General features: G+C 42.5%; 1 protein-coding gene across 2 annotated transcripts in view; it reads left to right on the forward strand.

Moving 5' to 3' along the window:
- Positions 1-22,316, forward strand: part of GAREM1 (GRB2 associated regulator of MAPK1 subtype 1) — a 237,759-nt gene that overhangs the window by 77,182 nt on the left and 138,261 nt on the right. For both annotated transcript variants that reach the window (XM_055559423.1, XM_055559424.1), the window contains exon 2: positions 3,439-3,579. In XM_055559423.1, the coding sequence (XP_055415398.1) occupies positions 3,439-3,579 (141 nt within the window). The remainder of the gene's footprint in view (positions 1-3,438; positions 3,580-22,316) is intronic.

Below are 22,316 nucleotides of genomic sequence, written 5' to 3' on the forward strand. Positions count from 1 at the left end.
TTCCAGTCCATTTCAGTTCGCTGATTCCTAGAATGTCGACATTCACTCTTGCCATCTCCTGTCTGACTACCTCCAATTTGCTTTGATTCATGGACCAAACATTCCAGGTTCCTATGCAATATTGTTCCTTATAGCATTGGACCTTGCTTCTATCACCAGTCACATCGACAACTGGGTATTGTTTTTGCTTTGGCTCCATCCTTTCATTCTTTCTGGAGTTATTTCTCCACTGATCTCCAGTAGCATATTGGGCACCTACCAATCCGGGGAGTTCCCCTTTCAGTATCCTATCATTTTGTCTTTTCATACTCTTCATGAGGTTCTCAAGGCAAGAATACTGAAGTGGTTTGCCATTTCCTTCTCCAGTGGATGTGAACCATGAACTTCCAGATGTTCAAGCTGGTTTTAGAAAAGGCAGAGGAACCAGAGATCAAATTGCCAATATCCGCTGGATCATGGAAAAAGCAAGAGCGTTCCAGAAAAGCATCTATTTCTGCTTTATTAACTATGCCAAAACCTTTGACTGTGTGGATCACAATAAACTGTGGAAAATTCTGAAAGAGATGGGAATACCAGACCACCTGACCTGAGTCTTGAGAAACCTGTATGCCAGTCAGGAAGCAACAGTTAGAATTGTTCATGGAACAACAGACTGGTTCCAAATAGGAAAAGGAGTATGTCAAGGCTGTATATTGTCACCCTGCTTATTTAACTTATATGCAGAGTATATCATGAGAAATGCTGGGCTGGAAGAAGCAGAAGCTGGAATCAAGATTGCCGGGAGAAATATCAATAACCTCAGATATACAGATGACACCACCCTTATGGCAGAAAGTGAAGAGAACTAAAAAGCCTCTTGATGAAAGTGAAAGAGGAGAGTGAAAAAAATTGGCTTAAAGCTCAACGTTCAGAAAACGAAGATCGTGGCATCCGGTCCCATCACTTCATGGGAAATAGATGGGGAAACAGTGGAAACAGTGTCAGACTTTATTTTTGGGGGCTCCAGAATCACTTCAGATGGTGATTGTAGCCATGAAATTAAAAGACGCTTACTCCTGGGAAGGAAAGTTATGACCAACCTAGATAGCATATTCAAAAGCAGAGACATTACTTTGACAACAAAAGTCCATCTTTTTTTGGTTTTTCCAGTGGTCATGTATGGATGTGAGAGTTGGACTGTGAAGAAAGCTGAGCACCGAAGAATTGATGCTTTTGAACTGTGGTGTTGGAGAAGACTCCTGAGAGTCCCTTGGACTGCAAGGAGATCCAACCAGTCCATTCTAAAGGATATCAGTCCTGGGTGTTCATTGGAAGGACTCATGTTGAAGCTGAAACTCCAATACTTTGGCCACCTCATGCGAAGTGTTGACTCATTGGAAAAGTCCCTGATGTTGAGAGGGATTGGGGGCAGGAGGAGGAGGGGATGACAGAGGATGAGATGGCTGGATGGCATCACTGACTTGATGGACATGAGTTTGAGTGAGCTCCAGGAGTTGGTGATGGACAGGGAAGCCTGGCATGCTGTGATTCATGGGGTAGCAAAAAGTCGGACACAACTGAGGAACTGAACTGAATAATTAGTGATGTTGATTCTTTCTTGTGCCTGTTGGCCATCTGTATGTCTTCTTTGGAGAAATGTCTATTTTGATCTGCCCATTTTTTAATTGGGTTGTTTTTTTGAAATGGAACTATGTGAGCTGTTTGTATATTTTGTAAGTTAATCCCTTGTCCATCACATTGTGAATATTTTCTCTCATTTTGTAAGTTGTCTTTTCATTTTCTTTCTGGCTTCCTTTGCTGTGTAAAAGTTCTTAAGTTTGATTAGGTTCCATCTGTTTATTTTTGCTTTTATTTCCATTAGTCTAGGAAGCAGATCCAATAAAATATTGCTGCAACTTATATCAAAAAGGATTCTGCCAATGTTTTCTTTTCCTCTAAGAGTTTGAGAGTTACATGGTCTTACAATTAGGTCTCTAATCCATTTTGCGTTTATTTTTGTATATGATGTTGAAGAATGTTTTAATTTTATTCCTTTACATAGAACTGGCCAGTTTTCCCAGAAACACTTGCTATAGAGACTGTGTTTTTCTCTATTGTGTATTCTTGCCTCCTTTGTTGTAGATTAATTAACCATAAGTGTGTGGGTTTATTTCTAGGCTTTCTGTTCTGTTCCATTGATTTATGTGTCTGTTTTTGTACCAGGACAGTACTAAAACATGTAAAGTTTGAAAGGAGATTATAAGCATTTAATCTCAAGTACTGTTTCAACAGAGAGAAATTTAATCACTACAATATAACTACCAAAAATAAAAAACTAAATTTCTCTCTGTTGAAACAGTACTTGAGATTAAATGCTTATAATCTCCTTTCAAACTTTACATGTTTTAGTATAGTACTGGGCAAATTCCCTGGCAGTCCAGCAGTTGGGACTTTATGCTTTCACAGACAAAGGCCTGGGTTCCACTCCTGGTTTAGGGAACTAGGGTCCCACGAGCCATGGTGTAGCCAAGAAAAAAAAAAGAGCATAAGCTTTGGAATCTGACCTAGGCTTGAATCCGCACCTTTCTGCTTATTAAATCTGTGCACTTAGACTATACATTTCTGTTTTTAAAAATAATTTTGTTTATTTACTTATTACGTCTGAGCTCGGTCTTCGTTGCTGCATGGGCTTTTCTCTAGTTGCAGAGAGCTGGGGCTACTCTGTAGTTGTGGCGTGTAGGCTTCTCACTGCGGTGGCTTCTGTTGTTGTGCAGCATGGGGTCCAGGCCAGGTGGACTTCTGTAGTTGCAGCACGGAGGTGCAGTTGTTGTGGCTCCCCAGCCTCTAGAGACCAGGCTCAGTAGTTGTGGCTCATGGGTTCAGTTGCTCTGAGGCATGTGGGATCTTCCCAGGTCAGGGATGGAACCCATGTCTTCCATGCAATGGCAGGTGGATTCTTTACCACTGAGCCACCATGGAAACCCCTATACTTAACATTCTGAACCTTCATTTTTCTTGTCTATAAAGAAGGAACAATACCTGCCTCATAATGTTCTTCTATTACATTGAAATAATATATATAAAACATTTAATTAGATGTGCTCAGTATATTGTTGGCACTCAGTATATGTTTATTTTATTATATTGTTGTTGAAATACCACTAGGATAGAATGAGGTATTTAAAAATCTCTTTGCAGATAAATGGGAAACATTTTTATGGAATCCTGTGTATAGTTGTCAACTTGGCATGGAATGCCTTTTTTTATTTTTATTTTATTTTATTATTTTTTTTGGAATGCCTTTTTTTTAAACTGCTGATTCAAAAGTGGACTTTATCTCATCTTGGGATGAGCTATCAACTTCTCCATTAGTGAACTTACAACTAATGAAATTGTGTTGCAGAGAATGGAGTAAGCAGATGCTAACTCTAAGTTTCTTATATAAAATGTGTTTTCCAGGAGAATGCATAGAAGGGCTGCGGGAAAATGACTGCCTTCTGCTTCACTCATGCCGCCAGTGGACCACCGTCACCGCCCACAGCTTGGAGGAGGGGCACTATGTCATTGGGCCAAAGATAGAGATTCCGGTACATTATGCAGGTAAAGCTCCTCTCAAGGGACAGGGCCAAGGAAGGGTGCTTGAATATGCTAATTTTCTCCTCCACAGTGAGAAAATAGGAGTTGTCTATAAACTAGAGGATATAATGACTTGGACAAAGAAGAACAAAACACTTTGGTTACTAGATTCATTTTGTCATAGGAATTTCTAATTAATGCATGTAGTTAAGCATGAATTCTTTTTTTTTTTTCTTTAATGATCTTGTGCATTTTTTTAACTTTTTATTTTGTACTGGAGTATAGTCAATTAACAATGTGAAAGTTTCGGGTGGACTGCAAAGGGACTCTGCCATACATGTACATGTGTGCATTCTCCCCCAGACTCCCCTCCTATCCAGGCTGCCACATAACGTTGAGCAGCGTTCCCCGTTAAGCACAAATTCTTCTTAGATATTCATAAAATAAAAATGTTCCAAAGGCCGTCTTTGGAAAGGCAGTCCATATGTGTAGGCAGCCTCTGAGCACAAGGATCTCTGAATTAACCTGAGCACAATTTGTGAATGACTTTGATTTCATGGTTTTAAGCATTATGGTCTGGTTTTAAAAGTATTGAAAAGTTAGATACCTGCATATGTCCTTCTGCAAAGGAGCATTTAGAACACAGACAGCAGAGGTGACCTCACTGCTTTAGTTGAATCAGGATAATAGCTACTTTCCTGCCTCACTTGGAATTCTGTTCAGTGTAACATGTCACTGTTGCATTTATTTAACTAATTTTTAACTAGTTTAGTTAACATGTTAACTAATTTTACTGTTATTTAACTAGTTCCTTTCCATGTCATTTAACTAATATTTATTAAGGGCTTTCTAAGTACTAGCACTGTTCTAGGAATTTAGGATCCATCTAGTAGCTTGAATGCATTTTCAATAGTGGCAGTTTATACATGTGCTTTTTAAAAAGCATTATATATATATATCCTACACTTTCTTCTGTTCCTTATAGTTCATTATGTGAAGGATCTTTTTCTTTTTCTCTAGTATCATTAATGTTTCAAAAGTCTGTAGCAGGATGCCCTAGACTGCTGTTATGTTTTTGAGTGAAACCTCTGCATTGCCCAGAGAGTTGTCTGTTTGGAAAGGGGGCTTCACTGTTTTCCCACTGCCTAGAACAGCAGTAAATGGTATGTGTTCAGTAAATATTTATGGGATGTAAGAATGGTTTGGTCCCCCTTTTATTTCTAGGAGTCTTCATTGCTGGATATGACCTAGGGGTCACTAAACTTCTCAAAATCCTTATTACAGAAAAAATTTTAAGAAAAGATTTCTGTTGCCTGAAACCCTGTCCTAGAATTCTCTTTCCCAGCTGTGGGAGTAGCCTTCATAGAAAAAGGAGGAACATATAGCTACAGAAAGTGTTAAGAGTGATATTGGGAGCCAGGCAAAGGGACAGAGAATGAGAGCGAGCCTCCACCTGCCTGGTCTTTCCTGCCAGTGGTCACACGACAGGTGAGTTCCATGCTAGTTTTAGCCGAACCAAAATTATGGTTCCTGTACTTCGTGGAAAACCAAGAAGGAAGATGTAAGGTTGTGATTCAGATGAATAAATTTACCTAATCTGTTGTGTTCTTTTAGCAGATTGACTTTTAGTCTTTCCCCCAAACCCTTGTGAATAGCTCTGTGACATCGCTTGTCCTAAACGAATGTTGTCATTTGATCAGATGTGCAGATTTCTTTAGAGACCCCATACGCCACCAGTCTCTCTAACTTTCTGCTCAAAGCTCTCATGCTCTGATTCTAGTCCACTTCTCCAAACTTAACTTTTCCACTCTGAAGAGTGGGCCTTCCCCTCTGGCTAGATTAGTCACCTTCCTGTGTCCTGGACATTCTGAGTACTTTTCCGTGTAACCACTCCCCGGCCGGAGTTGCCTTCCTCAGCCGTGCTTCCGTCAGAGCCTGTCGTTGCATCAGGAGGCTGCTGGCTCCCCCAACTTGTCCCTGTATTGTCTCCCGATGTGCTTACCTTGTATCACATGCATTTGGCACACGTCCTCAGGTTTCACTCCATTGCCTCTTCCTTGTACTTGTGCTTAGGCACTCGGTCATGTCCACTCTTTGTGACCCCATGGACTGTGGCCCACTTGGCTTCTCTGTCCATCGGATTCTCCAGGCAAGAATACGGGTGTAGATTGCCATTTCCTCCTCCAGGGGATCTTCCTGACCCAGGAGTTGAACCCATGTCTCTTGTGTCTCCTGCTTTGCAAGCGGATTCTTTACCTGCTGAGCCATTGCATGCACCCATCTCTCTACTTGCCAGTTGGACTGCACACTCTTTAACAAATGAGACTAATTCAAAAAGCCTTTGTGAGTCCTTTGGATCTGTACACAAAAGATACAGTTCTTTATGGCTGTGGATGTTCCATCCAGGGATCTCAAAACTTGGCTACATATCTGGGAATCACCTGGGAAGCTTTAAAAATGACTGATGCCCAGTTCCCACATCCAAGGTTCTGATTTAATTGGCTTTGAGTGTGGGCTGAGTGTCAGGGTTTTAATAGCTCCTCTTGTTATTCAGCCAAGGTTGGAAATCCTTTGTTCTGGAGTGGACATTCACTGTGTCAGATGAGATTTCCCCAAACACCTGCAAATACTTGCAAATGTTTTGTTGTTCTAAATATATATATTTTCTAACATTCATCTTCCATTGGGATAAAAAATGGTATGCTAACAGCTTACTCTTTATCTGCAAGGAAAGTGATAGTACACTTAATTGGGAACCCCAGGCGGTATATTGCAAATTATACTTTTTCATTTGTAAAGTAAAGTTGAGATGCCCGGACTAAAAGGAAATGAGAGTCCCTTGGACTGCAAGGAGATCCAACCAGTCCATTCTGAAGGAGATCAGCCCTGGGATTTCTTTGGAAGGAATGATGCTAAAGCTGAAACTCCAGTACTTTGGCCACCTCATGCGAAGAGTTGACTCATTGGAAAAGACTCTGATGCTGGGAGGGATTGGGGGCAAGAGGAGAAGGGGATGACAGAGGATGAGATGGCTGGATGGCATCACTGACTCGATGGAGGTGAGTCTCAGTGAACTCCGGGAGTTGGTGATGGACAGGGAGGCCTGACGTGCTGCGATTCATGGGGTCGCAAAGAGTCAGACACGACTGAGCGACTGATCTGATCTGATCTGATCTGAAGATTGCACCACTTTCCATGAAAAGAAAGAAAACATTAAAGGAAGAAAAATTTGAAATGGAACTTAGTTCAAGTTGCTGTAACAAAATTCCGTAGACTGGATGGATTGTAAACAAAAGAAATTTCTTTCTTGAGAAGTCCAAGATCAAAGTGCCAGTAAGTCTGATGTCTGGTGAGAGCCCACTTTCTGGTTCTCAGATGGTTATTTTCTTGCTGTGTCCTCATAGGTAGAGAGAGAGAGAGAAAAAGAAGAGAGAGATCGAGAGTGAGAGAGAACAATCAGCTTTCCTGAGTCTTTTCTTACAAGGGCACTAATCTCATTCATGAAGGCTCCACCCTCAGGACTAATTGCCCTCCAAAGACCCCACCTCCAAATTCCATCACATTGGGGATTTAGCCTTCAGGATCTGACTTTGGGAGGATGTAAACATTCAGTCCATAGCAAGGAACCAGTGTTTTATGAGACTTGATAAAATCATTTCAAAGAACATCCTCAGGTATATTTTATTTCAAAGGATTTATGACCAAGTCCAGCCTTTGGAAGAAAGAGAGCATAAAGTAAATAGTGAAGGCTAAAAATACCATTTACGTCTCTGGTTTGGTAGTGTTCTAATTTTCGTTAGTAGAAGAAACACTTATTCATGCATATTTCACTAATTTGTTATAACTTCATTTACATTGAGAGTCATCACTCATTCTTTGAGAAAAATTAATTAATAATTAAATACGTTTGATGTAGGAATAAAATCTACCAGCTTTGTAATCAGCCTAGTTGGATTCCTGATTCTGCCACTTACTGTGTGTATTTGGGCAAGTTAGTCCACCTCTCTGGATCTCAATTTCCTCATCTATAAAGTGGAGACAATGAGTGCCTTTCTCTTTGGGTGGTTGTGAAGATTAAAAGAGGTGATGCAAGTGAAGCACCTTTCTGAGTGCTTGTTTGTATAGTCACTCAGTCCGGTCTGACTCTGCAACCCCATGGACCGTAGCCCTGCAGACTCTCTAGTCCATAGGATTTTCCCAGGCAAGAATACTGGAGTGGGTTGCCATTTCCTTCTTCAGGGGGTCTTCCCAACTCAGGAATCATACCCCAGTGTCCTGCATTGCAGGCAGATTCTTTACCACTGAGCGAAGTGGGAAATGCTTACTATTAATACTTCCCAAGTGCTCCATGGTGTTAATGGTGGTGATTATCGTAACGATAGCAGCACAGTGTTTCTGAAGATTCAACTCTTTGTTTTGAAGTGCAGATTACAAGTTGAATTACTTTGAGTTGAATGCTCATTAAAGCAGACTGACACCCCTCAGAGTTGTTTTGGCTACTTTTTGTTGTTGTTGTTGTTTTAAACTTCTTATTTTGAGGCTGCAATAGTATGATATATTCCTTTATATTATTTACCCAATTTTGACCATCATTTTGCCATGGTTGTTGTGTTCTTTTCCTCCATCTCTTTCTCTACATGCAGGCACACACCCACACACACACCCATCTTATTTATTTATTTATCCCGAATCTTTGGAGCAGACCACACGCATCCCCCTTGTACTTCATTATATGGTTCCTAAAAACAAGGATATCCTCTTATGTAACCACAGTACTGTCAGCAAATTCAGGACATTTAATACTTTGATTTAATCTGCAGTGCATGTTCCAGTTTTGTCATTTGTCCCAATAATATTTTTTTCCCTCCAGGACAGCATCTAGTCTGAGACCACTTACTGGTTTTTCCTATCATGTCCCTTTAGTCTCCTTATTTAATCTGGGACCGTTCCTCAGCCTTTCTCGTGTTTCTTGACAATCTAGAAGCATGTAGGCAAGTTGCTTTTTAGAATAACCCTCACTTTGGGTTCCACAGTCTCTTCATGATTAGATTGAGATTATGCACGTTGGGCTGGTTGTGTCCTCCTCGGTGAAATCACATCTGGAGACACGGGTGTCCCTCTGTCCCTTACTGGTGACCTTGATTTTGATCACTCGGTTAAGACGTCTGATTTCTCTGCTGTATAATTAGCATGTGCTTTGTGTTACTGGGGAGTTTGAAAGAAGATTCTTTGAGGTTCTGTGGGTATCCTGTTCCTTCTCTAACTCCCTACCCCGTTTTATTGAGCAGTTGTTGATGATACCTGATTCACTTTTGACTTGGAAGGTGGTAAAGTTGTGCGTTTCTAACATAGCTCCATCATTCCTTCTTCCGTGTGTTCTCATTCTACCGTACGGAAGGGCTGTCCCTCCCGCCCACTGTGCCCTTACTTACCTGTTACTATCAGCATGGAGTTACGGATTCTTACTTCATGCAGGGGGTCAAAATATCTTCCTGTCCTTGTTTATTTTGGTGCTCGACTTGTCCATATTTTGCCATTTGGGTACCAGCTGGCCCATCCATCTTTATGACTTGCCCCCTTTGTCCTTATATGCTGGTGGCAGCTGTTTTTCTCCTTCTCTGTGTACCATTTCCGTCAGGGCCACTGCACTGTGCTGTCCCAGGCAACACCCCTTACTTCGTGGTCTCTCTAAGTGGTGTCCCCTGGAGTTGTGCAGTACACAGCCTAGGCAGCCATCCACAGCTCTGTTCACATATATTCCCCAAAATAGCAAACCTCAGCATTTTTAGAAAAATCGTGCCTTTCCCATATTTTTAATCAGAGATTTTCATGAAAGTCTTCATGTGAAAAGAAATACTGTCATAAAATTTTCAGAGAAGAGAAATACGACTTGAAGTTCTTATCAGAATTACACTCTCACGTGGTGGTGATAAGAATCACCTTACTCTGAATTCTGAAATTATTAGATGTGCTTTGAGAAAAAAAATAATAAAGACGTCCCTCTTTCTGACGAAGTAAATTTTTTATTTGGAATAAAAAGAATTTTCTTGGTTTAACAAACAGTTGATTCCGAGAGAGAGAATGTGTTTAGTCAGCATCATGTGTTTTGCTAACAGCAGAGAAACCACTCAAGAAAAATTGGCATAGGGTTTAGAAATGTGATGGCCACTTTCACACACGTTTTAGTCAAAAGGCATCACAGATCAATTTTATCCAAGCTCTATCTTCTTGTTGCTACTGAAAGGGCAAAGATTTCCTAAGGAATGTACAACGGGGAATTCGGAATTTTTCTGCATACTCAGGCCATCTAAACTCCTGCCTGGCCTACTCCACTGCTAACTCAGCCTGAACATCTCCTACCTCCCCAGTTTATCTTGACTTGTTAAACGACATCAACAAAACAAAACAAAAATTTCTTTTTAAGAAAAAGGAAGCTAGTGCAACTTAATTATAGCCAATAGTTTGTAAAGATGAATGATCTCCCTTTAACAGTTCAGATTTCTCTTCATCAATTCCTTTTGTCTCTACAGTTCAGAGCGATCGGTCAAGCTCACTCAACATTGCTTACACTAAAGCAAGTGTCTCGGGTTTAGGCTGAACCTTCCTAGGGCATTAACCCTGATTTGGTATTCACAATTTGACATTTTGTCCGTTAAAACTAATGTAAACTTCAGACTCCACAAAAAGCTGGATATGTTGTTGCCTCTGGAATTTGCCCTTTTAAGCTCTAAGTTTCCAACTTATAAAATGGAGATTTTCCTTAGAAAATATCGTGAACATTCTCTGAGCTCTAATTTGCGTTATTGACTCAACAGCTTCCCTGCCTCAAGATGAGTAGTAAATAATGTTACCTCCTGATTCTCACCTCTCTCCTGAAAACTAACCAGGAAGAGCTGTCCAGGGACAGAGCTCGGAGAACTCAGATGAATCAGAAGGTGTCTGTGTACCCATGGTCCACCACTTGGGGAGGTAGTGGGATTCTGCCTGGTTTATGAAAATGCACATCATTCAGTGGCATGCTTGGTGTCTTCACCAAACAGACTGCCACTTGAACATAAGCATCTGAGATAAACCCCAGCCACATTTGGCTTCTATTTTTAAATTCTCAGCCTTCTGCAAATCCAGTGACTCTTTAATAAGCTAAAATAATCTCAGTACTTCCCTCCTCCAGTCAATCCTAAAGGAAATCAACCCTGAATATTTGATGCCGAAGCTGAAACTCCAGTACTTGGCCATCTGATACAAACCGCCAACTCATTGGAAAAGACCCTGATCCTGGGAAAGATTGAAGGCAGGAGGAGAAGGGGGTGACAGAGGACGAGATGGTTAGATGGCATCACTGACTCCATGGACATGAATTTGAGCAAACTCCAGGAGATAGTAAAGGGCCAGGGAGCCTGGCATACTACAGTTCAGTTCAGTTCAGCTCAGTCGCTCAGTCATGTCTGACTCTCTGTGACCCCATGAATCACAGCACGCCAGGCCTCCCTGTCCATCACTAACTCCTGGAGTTCACCCAGACTCACATCCATTGAGTCAGTGATGCCATCCAGCCATCTCATCCTCTGTCGTCCCCTTCTCCTCCTGCCCCCAATCCCTCCCAGCATCAGAGTCTTTTCCAATGAGTCAACTCTTTGCATGAGGTGGCCAAAGTACTGGAGTTTCAGCTTTAGCATCATTCCTTCCAAAGAAATCCCAGGGCTGATCTCCTTCAGAATGGACTGGTTGGATCTCCTTGCAGTCCAAGGGACTCTCAAGAGTCTTCTCCAACACCACAGTTCAAAAGCATCAATTCTTCGGCGCTCAGCCTTCTTCACAGTCCAACTCTCACATCCATACATGACCACAGGAAAAACCATAGCCTTGACTAGATGAACCTTTGTTGGCAAAGTAATGTCTCTGCTTTTGAATATGCTATCTAGGTTGGTCATAACTTTCCTTCCAAGGAGTAAGCGTCTTTTAATTTCATGGCTACAGTCACCATCTGCAGTGATTTTGGAGCCCAGAAAAATAAAGTCTGACACTGTTTCCACTGTTTCCCCATCTATTTCCCATGAAGTGATGGGACCGGATGCCATAATCTTCGTTTTCTGAATGTTGAGCTTTAAGCCAACATTTTCACTCTCCTCTTTCACTTTCATCAAGAGGCTTTTGAGTTCCTCTTCACTTTCTGCCATAAGGGTGGTGTCATCTGCATATCTGAGGTGATTGATATTTCTCCCGGCAATCTTGATTCCAGCTTGTGTTTCTTCCAGTCCAGTGTTTCTCATGATGTACTCTGCATATAAGTTAAATAAGCAGGGTGACAATATACAGCCTTGACGTAATCCTTTTCCTACTTGGAACCAGTCTGTTGTTCCATGTCCAGTTCTAACTGTTGCTTCCTGACCTGCATGCAAATTTCTCAAGAGGCGGATCAGGTGGTCTGGTATTCCCATCTCTTCCAGAATTTTCCACAGTTTCTTGTGATCCACACAGTCAAAGGCTTTGGCATAGTCAATAAAGCAGAAATAGATGCTTTTCTGGAACGCTCTTGCTTTTTCCATGATCCAGCGGATGTTGGCAATTTGATCTCTGGTTCCTCTGCCTTTTCTAAAACCAGCTTGAACATCAGGAAGTTCACGGTTCACATATTGCTGAAGCCTGGCTTGGAGAATTTTGAGCATTACGTTACTAGCGTGTGAGATGAGTGCAATTGTGCGGTAGTTTGAGCATTCTTTGGCATTGCCTTTCTTTGGGATTAGAATGAAAACTGACCTTTTCCAGTCCTGTGGCCACTGCTGAGTTTTCCTAATATGCTGGCATATTGAGTGCAGCACTTTCACAGCATCATCTTTCAGGATTTGGAATAGCTCCACTGGAATTCCATCACCTCCACTAGCTTTGTTCGTAGTGATGCTTTCTATGGCCCACTTGACTTCACATTCCAGGATGTCTGGCTCTAGATCAGTGATCACACCATTGTGATTATCTGGGTCGTGAGGGTCTTTTTTGTACAGTTGTTCTGGGTATTCTTGCCACCTCTTCTTAATATCTTTTGCTTCTGTTAGGTCCATACCATTTCTGTCCTTTATCAAGCCCATCTTTGCATGAAATGTTCCCTTGGTATCTCTAATTTTCTTGAAGCGATCTCTAGTCTTTCCCATTCTGTTGTTTTCCTCTGTTTCTTTGCATTGATCGCTGAAGAAGGCTTTCTTATCTCTTCTTGCTATTCTTTGGAACTCTGCATTCAGATGCTTATATCTTTCCGTTTCTCCTTTGCTTTTCGTTTCTCTTCTTTTCACAGCTATTTGTAAGGCCTCCCCAGACAGCCATTTTGCTTTTTTGCATTTCTTTTCCATGGGGATGGTCTTGATCCCTGTCTCCTGTACAATGTCACGAACCTCTTTCCATAGTTCATCAGGCGCTCTATCTATGAGATCTAGTCCCTTAAATCTGTTTCTCACTTCCACTGTATAATCATAAGCGATTTGATTTAGGGTCATACCTGAATGGTCTAGTGGTTTTCCCTACATTGTTCAGGGGGTCACAAAGAGTCGGACACAGCTTAGTGACTGAACATCAACAACAGCTTCCCTCCTGGCTACAATATGTACAGAAATAAGTAACAGTGAAACCCAAGGTTAGTTAGAATTGCTTATGAAATCTGCAAGGCCCTTAGCAAGCACCTGCATTTATATCAGCAGTACCTGTTTTTAAAAATGCAGGATGTGCAGTGTCTGTCTCTCAGGCAAAATTATAGTAATGTGGTATCGAACATAACCTTGAATTGTAATCACTGAACAAAAGAAAATGTTGAAACAAGCTAATTTTATTCTCCTGGGTTGTGAGTTTAATTAGTGTGAATCATCCATTTATAAAAGTAACTACTTGTGTAGAGCAGTATGTGTACTTTCTCTGTTTTATGGTATAAAGCTTATGTGATAAAATGGAAAGTAACCAGTCTGTCTTTTAAAAAGTCCTCAGTACAAATATTGGGCTTCTGAGGTGCATCAGTGGTAAAGAATCCACCTGCCAGTGGTGGAGACTTGGGTTCGATCCCTTAGTCAGAAGATTCCCTGGAGAAGGAAATGGCAGTCTTGCTTGGAAAGTCCCATGGACAGAGAAGCCTGGTGGGCAATACTCCAATGGTTTGCAAAAAAAAAAAGAGTCAAAGATGACTTAATGACTAAATAATAACAACAGTACATGGCAAGCGATATTATCCCAACCAGTTTTGCCAGTACCAGTAATAAATATTAGCCAAGAAATAACCCTTTTTCATAATTGAATCTTTAGGTCACAGTTAGCAATAACTTAATTTTATTTAGTGCTTGCTCTTCTCTTGTTGCTTCCCTGGTGGCTCAGACGGTAAAGAATCTGCCTGCAATGGGAAAGACCTGGGTTTGATCACTAGATTGGAAGATCACCTGGAGGAGGGCATGATAACCCACTCCAGTACTCTTGCCTGGAGAATCCCCATAGACAGAGGAGCCTGGCGGGCTTCAGGCCATGGGGTCACAAAGAGTCGAACATGACTGAGCAACTAAGCACATACTCTCTTGTTGGGCTTCCCTGGTGGCTCAGCAGTAAAGAATCTGCCTACAGTGCAGGAGACACAGGAGATGCGGGTTCAGTCCCTGGGTTGGGAAGATCCCCTGGAGGAGGGTAATGGCAACCCGCTCCAGTATTCTTACACTGAAAATCCCGTGGACAGAGGAGCCTGCTGAGTTGTGGCGAATGAGGTCGCGGAGTCAGACACGACTGAAGCAACTAACCGCACACACATATTACATTCTCTTGCTAATTCAGCATTTTGCTTGTGCTTCATGTAGCTTTCACAACAAACCCACGAGGCAGGTTCTGTTTTCTGTATTTGTGCACCAATGAGAACTGAAGTTTAAAGACATTAAGGATCTTGTAATATTACCCAGCTAATGGGTGTGATTGGAACCCAGGACTTGCAGCTCCACAACCTGTTTCCCCCACCGCAGTTCCTCTTGAATGTGCTAGACGACACTTCCACACGGAAGTCATCCCGACCATCACAGAAAAGAGAGATCTTTTAGAATTTGCTGGTAAATTTACTGAAGCTTCTGCTTTTCTCTCCTTTCACCCAGCTCCCCACATGTATTCTGACTCTAGGGGAAAACTAAGGAAACATATTTATCTTGACCTTTTCTAGATTTATAAGTCATCTGCATACAGGTGAAGTTCTCATCTCTCAAGTAAATTACAGAAAGTGGCAAAGACAGAAGAGCTGCATGGAGAGCCCTGGGCTGGAGAGGGGATGGATGGGAACCTGGGGGGCTTCCTACCCAAGTCTGGAGGCCCGGGGAGAGGGTCTTTTAAGTGTGACTGAGGACATTGGTGGTCTTCTAATGGACAGTCTCAATGAATAAATGGGAGAAAAATCAGACTTCACGAGGGAGTTAAAAATGAGTGGAAGGTGAGACAGCAGGCATGAATAACTATGTTTATGTCACAGTATGTTAAAGAAAAGCTAAGGGAGAGGACATAGGAGTGAAAGGCTTCTGATTTTTTTTTTTTTTTTTAACAATAACAGAGTTGGAGGCATCTTTCTTGGTTGGAGGATTACTCAAGAGAGGATAAAGGGGGAAGCTAATTAGTATAATAGCCCAGTGTCTAGGAAGTTGTCTCTGCTGTTGTTTCCACTTCCTGATGTAGCTGGTGTAGCTACTGTAACACAGTGTTTGTGGTCAGAGGTCGGATGAGTTGTTTCTTTCACACTTGGGTGTCGCCCAGATGTTTTAACTCAAAACAAAGAACTTAATGTAAGCATCAACCTTTGACAGAAGAATGACTTGAAGATTGTTGTCAGCCTTTGGTATAGTTTTCTAGTTTTACTTCTAAATACTTAAGAATAATAACCCAAGTAAACTAGAATGTGAATGGCATTCATCCTGAGATGACATTAGGGAATTATCTTGATTTTGTGTTAGGTGTGATTCTAGTGTTACAGTTTTGAAGGAAAACATCCTTGTTTGTTAGAGACACACTGAATTATTTAGGGGAGGGGAATATGATTTTCATGTATAAAATACTTCAAAATCAAACATCAACATAGATGAATATTGGGCAGGCTGTTAAAGTTGTTTAGTCTAGGTAAAGGGTAGATGGTATTCATTTTTTGTATGTTTCAAAATTTTTTGTAATAAAAAGGGGAAAAGGACTCCCTGACAACAACCAGCAGCAAAGTGAATTTTTGCGTCCAACTCTTCAGTGATATTCTTAACAAAACCACCCCTACCTCAGTCCTTGAACCTACTTACAGTCTTAAGTAACTTCTGGAGGGGTGAAAGTTCACCTTCCCTGGGTTGTTCTGTTCCAGGGTCAAGTGTAGAAACAGCCCAGTGCGAGGTGAACAAGAGAGAAATGATTCCCTTTTCGCCACGTGATGGAACCATCCCCAGCCTCCTTTGGGGGCTTGATCGCTCCCAGTCTGTCAGCTCCCAGGGGTTGACGGAGTTGGTGGTGGTAATTTAAGTGTAGAGGAGAGGGGGTGGGTGGGTGGGTGGGGGTGTGTGTGTGTGTGTGTGTAAGTTGAGTGAGATTTGAGAAGAAAGGAAATGTTTCTCATTAAATTCTTTTTCATTAGTTTCCCCTTAAAATCAGAGCTCTATGGGAGAAATGGAAAGGGGGCATATGAGTAAATACAGGGCAGAGTCAATGTCACAGAATGCAGCTTTTCTTGATCTATAAACATGGGTAAAAAACTTGCATAAAATATTTGAGAATCCCTCGATTGCTGTTTTCACTTTTCAGCCTGTTTACTCTCAGAATCCTTGAAAATCACATACTGAATCTACACACAGAAAACCTAGGCTCTGAAATGTAAAACAGACAGGGTATGCAAACAGGGATGGTGTTTAGAGTTCAAAACTCCAGGCTGCTGTTCTCTCTTTTTTCTCCCCAGCCCCCTAGCTTATATGTCAGTCCCGAATGGAAGGTTAGTACTTGAAAGAGGATCACTCCAGCTCCAGTCTGGTTTAACCTATGAGATGATGTGATTAACATCAGGTGGAAAGTTTGAACAAGCTGCCTGTAACCACGCTGTTAATGGGGTGTTTATAACATGGGTGGGGATGGGTTCGTCTCACTTCGTAATTTGATTTCCATGTTGGATTTGTACCTCCGAGAGGTGGTGTGACCTTTTCAAAGGTTCCCTTTCAGCTTTTAAGAATTGCTTTGAGGTTTTTTTTGTTTGTTTTTTTTTTTTCTTTGCGGAAAACAGGCTTCTTATGTTCCAAAACTGATGCAGTGCTGGTAAAGCTTCATGAAGTCACTTTGCACCATTTCTTAGATTTGGAGTCACTTACCTTTATGACTCACCCTCCAGGACAGTCGTGTGCTGGCCTTCTGTTAAACCTCGTACCCAACTGCGGAGTTGTCAGGTGTGCTGTCCACAGTAAAACGATGCACCTCGTGTACCGTGTGAGCCTTTCTGACATTTAGGGCAAGAGGGAGATGATTCAGACACTCACATGTGCTTTTTTCCCGGAAGGTGTACCTCACAAGGCCTCCAACCTGTTAGGACTGGTTTACAGAACATCATGGGGTTTTGTCCCTAAGACTGAGTCAAGCCAATGAGTGAGCGTGAGACAAACAAGAAACACAGAGCTTTTACCTTCTACATGTGAAAAATTGTTGTAGGTAAATGAGATGCTGTGGGCACATCAATGTTTGAAATATTCCATGTCTCCCCTCATGTCTTTTTTTGCATCCCATGAACTTAATACTCAGTGGCCATTGCATCTTTCTGTACAGTCCTTCACAGCATTTTCATCATCTCGGTGTTCTTTAGTTTTCTTTGTAAATTTTATTTTGTCTGTGCTGTGTACTTTGTTGCAGTGTGTGGGCTCAGTAGTTGCAGGGCTCTGGCTTAGTCGCTCTGCAGCATGCAGGGTCTTAGTTACCCGACCAGGGATCAAACCCGCGTCCCCTGCATTGAAAGGTTGGTTCATAACCACTGGACCACAGAGAAACCCCTCAGCTTTCTTACTTGTAGTAGTGAAGCCAGTCACCCAGAGAGGGAAATTTCAGTCCCTTGTCCACCTCATGCCTTTTTCTCTTTGTTCCTCAAAGTAATTGTGTGCCAAGTCTTGGTTTGGTTTTTTGTTGCTGTTGTTGTTGGCTTTTTGGGTTGTTTTTTTTGTTTGTTTGTTTTTTGCTGTGCTGGGTCTTCATTACAGCACACTGGACTTCTTTAGTTGTGGCATGTGGACCTACTTGTGGCATGAGAAATCTACTTCCCTGACCAGGGATTGAACCCAGGGCCCCCTGCATTAGGGGCTCAGAGTCGTAGCCACTGGACCACCAGGGAAGTCCCCTGGCCAAGTCTTATGGACACCACCTCCACAGCCCCTGCCAAAGCTGCTCCCCTTTTCCAGCCTGCTCTCATTGGGTCTCTGAAGACCCTAATGCCTCCTCCCTGCCCCCATCAGTCAGATTATTCTTTCTCAACTACTGCTATTATTTCACCACTGACCAGGTAAGTACAGACTCTCTTCTAATCAGGGCCAGAATAGACTCAGCTGAGAGCGCTGGTCTCTGATCCACACCTTGCCAGGCACCAGCCACCATGGCCTGTTTGTTGTTCCCCAAATGCGGCACCCACCTGCCGCACTCCATGCTTACCCTAGTCCTTGGAAGGCTCACGCTTCAGCCACCCCCAGCTTGTGAGCGTCTCCCTCACACACCACCTCCCTCAAGAAGCTTTTCCCAGTTTTCCATACCATGTATACAGATAAGGTCCTTTCTGTGTGGAATCCTGTAGTAATTTGTGTCCAAGAGCATTTATGTCATGATCTTATTCTCCCCGCTTCTAAAGGCTCCTTGAGGACAGTCCTGTCGCTCACAGAACCCGGCACAGGCTTGGATGGTTTAAGGGCTCACTAAATATTTTTGACCGCGTGGAACTTGAGTCATCTTTAAAGAATGAACTTTTTTTTTCTTTTTCCAGTCGGTTTTCAAAGATGCCTGAGATGCCCAGAGAACAGTTTGATTTCCTTTCCCCTTGAAGCAGGCAGGTGTGGCTCTGAGCCCCTCCGTGGACAGAGAGAGGGATGATTGTGATGCTCTGATGGAGGCGCCAACTGTTGGAATAAGGAGAGAGCAGTTCTGGTGGGGATGAGAGGCGAGGCCCTCTGGTGACCATTCTAGCAGGAGTCTTGACCGAGTGCCAGCTTGAGCAGAGCGGTGGGTTATGGACAGTGGTAAAGATAATTCAAGTGCTTTGTGGGTGAGAGGGGAAAGGAGTGTTTAGAAAGTAAGGTTAGAAAGTCAGCTTCGAACAGATGTGAAGAGATTTGAGTTTAGGATAAATAACGGAAACAGTAGTCTTTGTGCCTTGGGGGCAACAGCCCTCATAGTCTGTCTTTCGGAAGCCACCTCCTCCTACACTGATTCAGAATGGACTCTGAGAAATAAGAGAAAGAGAACAGAAAGTTGTTTGAATAGCCTGATGAAAAGATAATGAAGACCTGACCTAGGCTGGAGGAAGTGCTGATGAGGTAAAGGTTGATATCGAGATGCAGGGGACAAGGAAAAAGAAAGATCATTTTTCTGAGTTTTTTTTTTTTGGTCCAGTTTTTAAGGAAGCAGATTTTTGTTTTCAACCTCCCAGGCATAGGCCTTTCTCATGCATGCTTTTTCCTAATGGCTTTCATTTGTTTCTACCATTTTCTTTTTTGCTAAAAACACTCTTGCCTCTTAAAATGTTGTCAACAAAATAAATTTCAGGTTCTTCCTAAAAATAAATAGAGTAGGGAAGTAAAGATTCAGATTTCTTTTGAAATGCTTTTGTGATCTTTTGGGGACACTCAGGGCCTTCTAGTAGAAGTTTCCCATCACCTCAGGTACAGGAGGTGCTAGTGGTAAAGAACCTGCCTGCCAATGCAGGAGACGTAAGAGACATGGGTTCTATCCCTGGGTTGGAAAGATCCCCCAGAGGAGAGCATGGCAACCCATTCCTGGAGAATCCCGTGGACAGAGGAGCCTATCGGGCTACAGTCCGTGGGGTCACAAAGAGTCGGACACGACTGAGATGACATAGGACACATGCACTTAGACTTCTAGATTGACAAGAATGTGCTCATCCTTTAGTTTTTGAGCCTTCCAGGTAATCAGGGATAGGAGTTCCACTGAAAACCATGTTTGATACAAGGCATCAGATGAAAGGAGGAAAAAAAATTATATACAAAAATCTAAAGGTCTAAAAGATCGATACCACAAAGATTTAATCAGATCAGACCAGTCGCTCAGTTGTGTCCGACTCTTTGCGACCCCATGAATCCAAGCACTCCAGGCCTCCCTGTCCATCACCAACTCCCAGAGTTCACTGAGACTCACGTCCATCAAGTCAGTGATGCCATCCAGCCATCTCATCCTCTGTCATCCCCTTCTCCTCCTGCCCCCAATCCCTCCCAGCATCACAGTCTTTTCCAATGAGTCAACTCTTCGCCAAAGTACTGGAGTTTCAGCTTTAGCATCATTCCTTCCAAAGAAATCCCAGGGCTGATCTCCTTCAGAATAGTTTGGCTTATATCTGGCAATTACTTATTTCCTCCATGCAGTAGGAATTCTTCATTCTGTGTGTCAAAATCTCTGAAACTGAGTTGAGTGAAATAGTCTGGTCGTATATTTCCAGTGCCACGATAAAGACCTTCCTCTGTGAAAGGGAGTATGTGTTTCATAGGTTGATTTGTTAAGATCAGACGTCTGTTATGGAATCTGTTATAATTCTTAATAACTGTTACTTCCTTTATTTAAGAAAAAGAGTATTTGTTTTCTTTCTTTACTTTAACATAGACCCAAGGTACTCACGGAGAAGGCAATGGCAACCCACTCCGTACTCTTGCCTGGAAAATCCCATGGACGGAGGAACCTGATAGGCTGCAGTCCACGGGGTCACTAGGAGTCAGACACGACCGAGTGACTTCACTTTCATGCATTGGAGAAGGAAATGGCAACTTGCTCCAGTGTTCTTGCCTGGAGAATCCCAGGGACGGGGGAGCCCGGTGGGCTGCCGTCTATGGGGTCGCACAGAGTCGGACACGACTGAAGTGACTTAGCAGCAGCAGCAGCAGCAAGGTGCTCAACCAAGTTTAAGCAAGCAAGTTTCTCAACCAAGTTGTGAACTTCTACCCACCTCCCCTTCCCCAGGACATGTGGCAATACTGTGAGACACTTTTGGCTGTTGTAACAAGGGGAGGAGGACCTACTGTGACCTGGTGAGTAGAAACCAAGGATGCTGCTGATTATCCTGTAAGGCCCCGGAGGGCCTCCACTACAGAGACGCCAATGGTGCTGAGATGGAGAAAATCAGATAGCAATAATCATGTTGTTGTTCAGTTCAGTTCAGTTGCTCAGTGGTGTCTGACTCTCTGCTACCCCGTGGACTGCAGCACGCCAGGCTTCTCCGTCCATCACCAACTCCCGGAGTTTACTCAAACTCATGTCCATTGAGTCAGTGATGCCATCCAACCATCTCATCCTCTGTCGTCCCCTTCTCTTCCTGCCTTCCTTCTTTCCCAACATCAGGGTCTTTTCAAATGAGTCAGGTCTTCGCATCAGGTGGCCAAAGTATTAGAACTTCAGCTTCAGCATCAGTCCTTCAATGAATATTCAGGACTGATTTCCCTTAGGATTGACTAGTTGGATCTCCTTGCTATCCAAGGGACTCTCAAGAGTCTTCTCCAGCACCACAGTTCAAAAGCATCAATTTTTCAGTGCTTAGCTTTCAGCGTAAAATAGAGAATTTGTCAGCAGAAAAGGAGAATTTTTGATAATACAGCATAAAATAAAACTGATATAATAATGTTATTATTTTATAACATTATATAATATATGTAACTGTAATATAATAATGACATGATTATATCAGTTTTATTTTGTTTTGACAAAAATTCTGATTTTGCACAGCAGCTGCCAGGCAGACATGTCCTAGGAAAAAAGTGTCAGGGTTGATTTGTAAAACATAAGAAGTCGTTGCCCAGACTGAAAAAAAAGCATATGAAGCATTTTTTTTTGCTGTTCTCAAATTTCTGAATGGACATTGCATTCTGCACACACTCCCTGCTCCTGACAGCAGCCATGGGTGTCATGGCAGAAAAATTCAGGGGACAGTGAAGGTGCAGACCCCTTTCAATGCAAAGATTTGTTTATCCTCCAGGACTACTCTGGCCCCGTCCTTCTCCCTTTTTATTAAAAAAGAAAAAGGTAGATGTGTAAATGCCTGGAGTACACAAATTTTAAGAGAACTAAAACGACATTGTAAAACCTGGTCTCTCTACTTCAGACTGCAGTATGTATGTACATAATATGTGGTTCTTCAGATGTTGTTGAAATTAAGAATTTTACATGTTGTATCTGGGGAAGGGTCCAGATCAGCCCTGCCTCCTCCAAATAGAAGTATAGCATCATTTCACTATTGACCATCATTTCTCTATTGTTATAGCTTCTTTCTCATTTTAACAAAGTTCAGGCAGCTGCATAGGGAATCCAAGTCTAGGGGGCGAGGCTGCACAGAAGCAGTGCTGTTGCAGGTCTGGGGATCTTTCCAGACCCTGATTGAATAACTGGAAGCACCTCCTGGACGCTGGGCAGTGGGTGCAGAGGGTGGGTGGACAAGTGGAGTGGAAGCAGTGATAGCACGTAAGACCCGCTGTGGCGAGCACCTGGGGGCACCTGCTGCGTGTGTGTGCGGGGGTTCTTTATCACACAGACCTGTGATCTCATTTCACGGTAGAAAACGGGCCCTT

Source organism: Bubalus kerabau, chromosome 21 (assembly GCF_029407905.1).
Source record: "Bubalus kerabau isolate K-KA32 ecotype Philippines breed swamp buffalo chromosome 21, PCC_UOA_SB_1v2, whole genome shotgun sequence".
NCBI classification, from domain to species: Eukaryota; Metazoa; Chordata; class Mammalia; order Artiodactyla; family Bovidae; genus Bubalus; species Bubalus kerabau.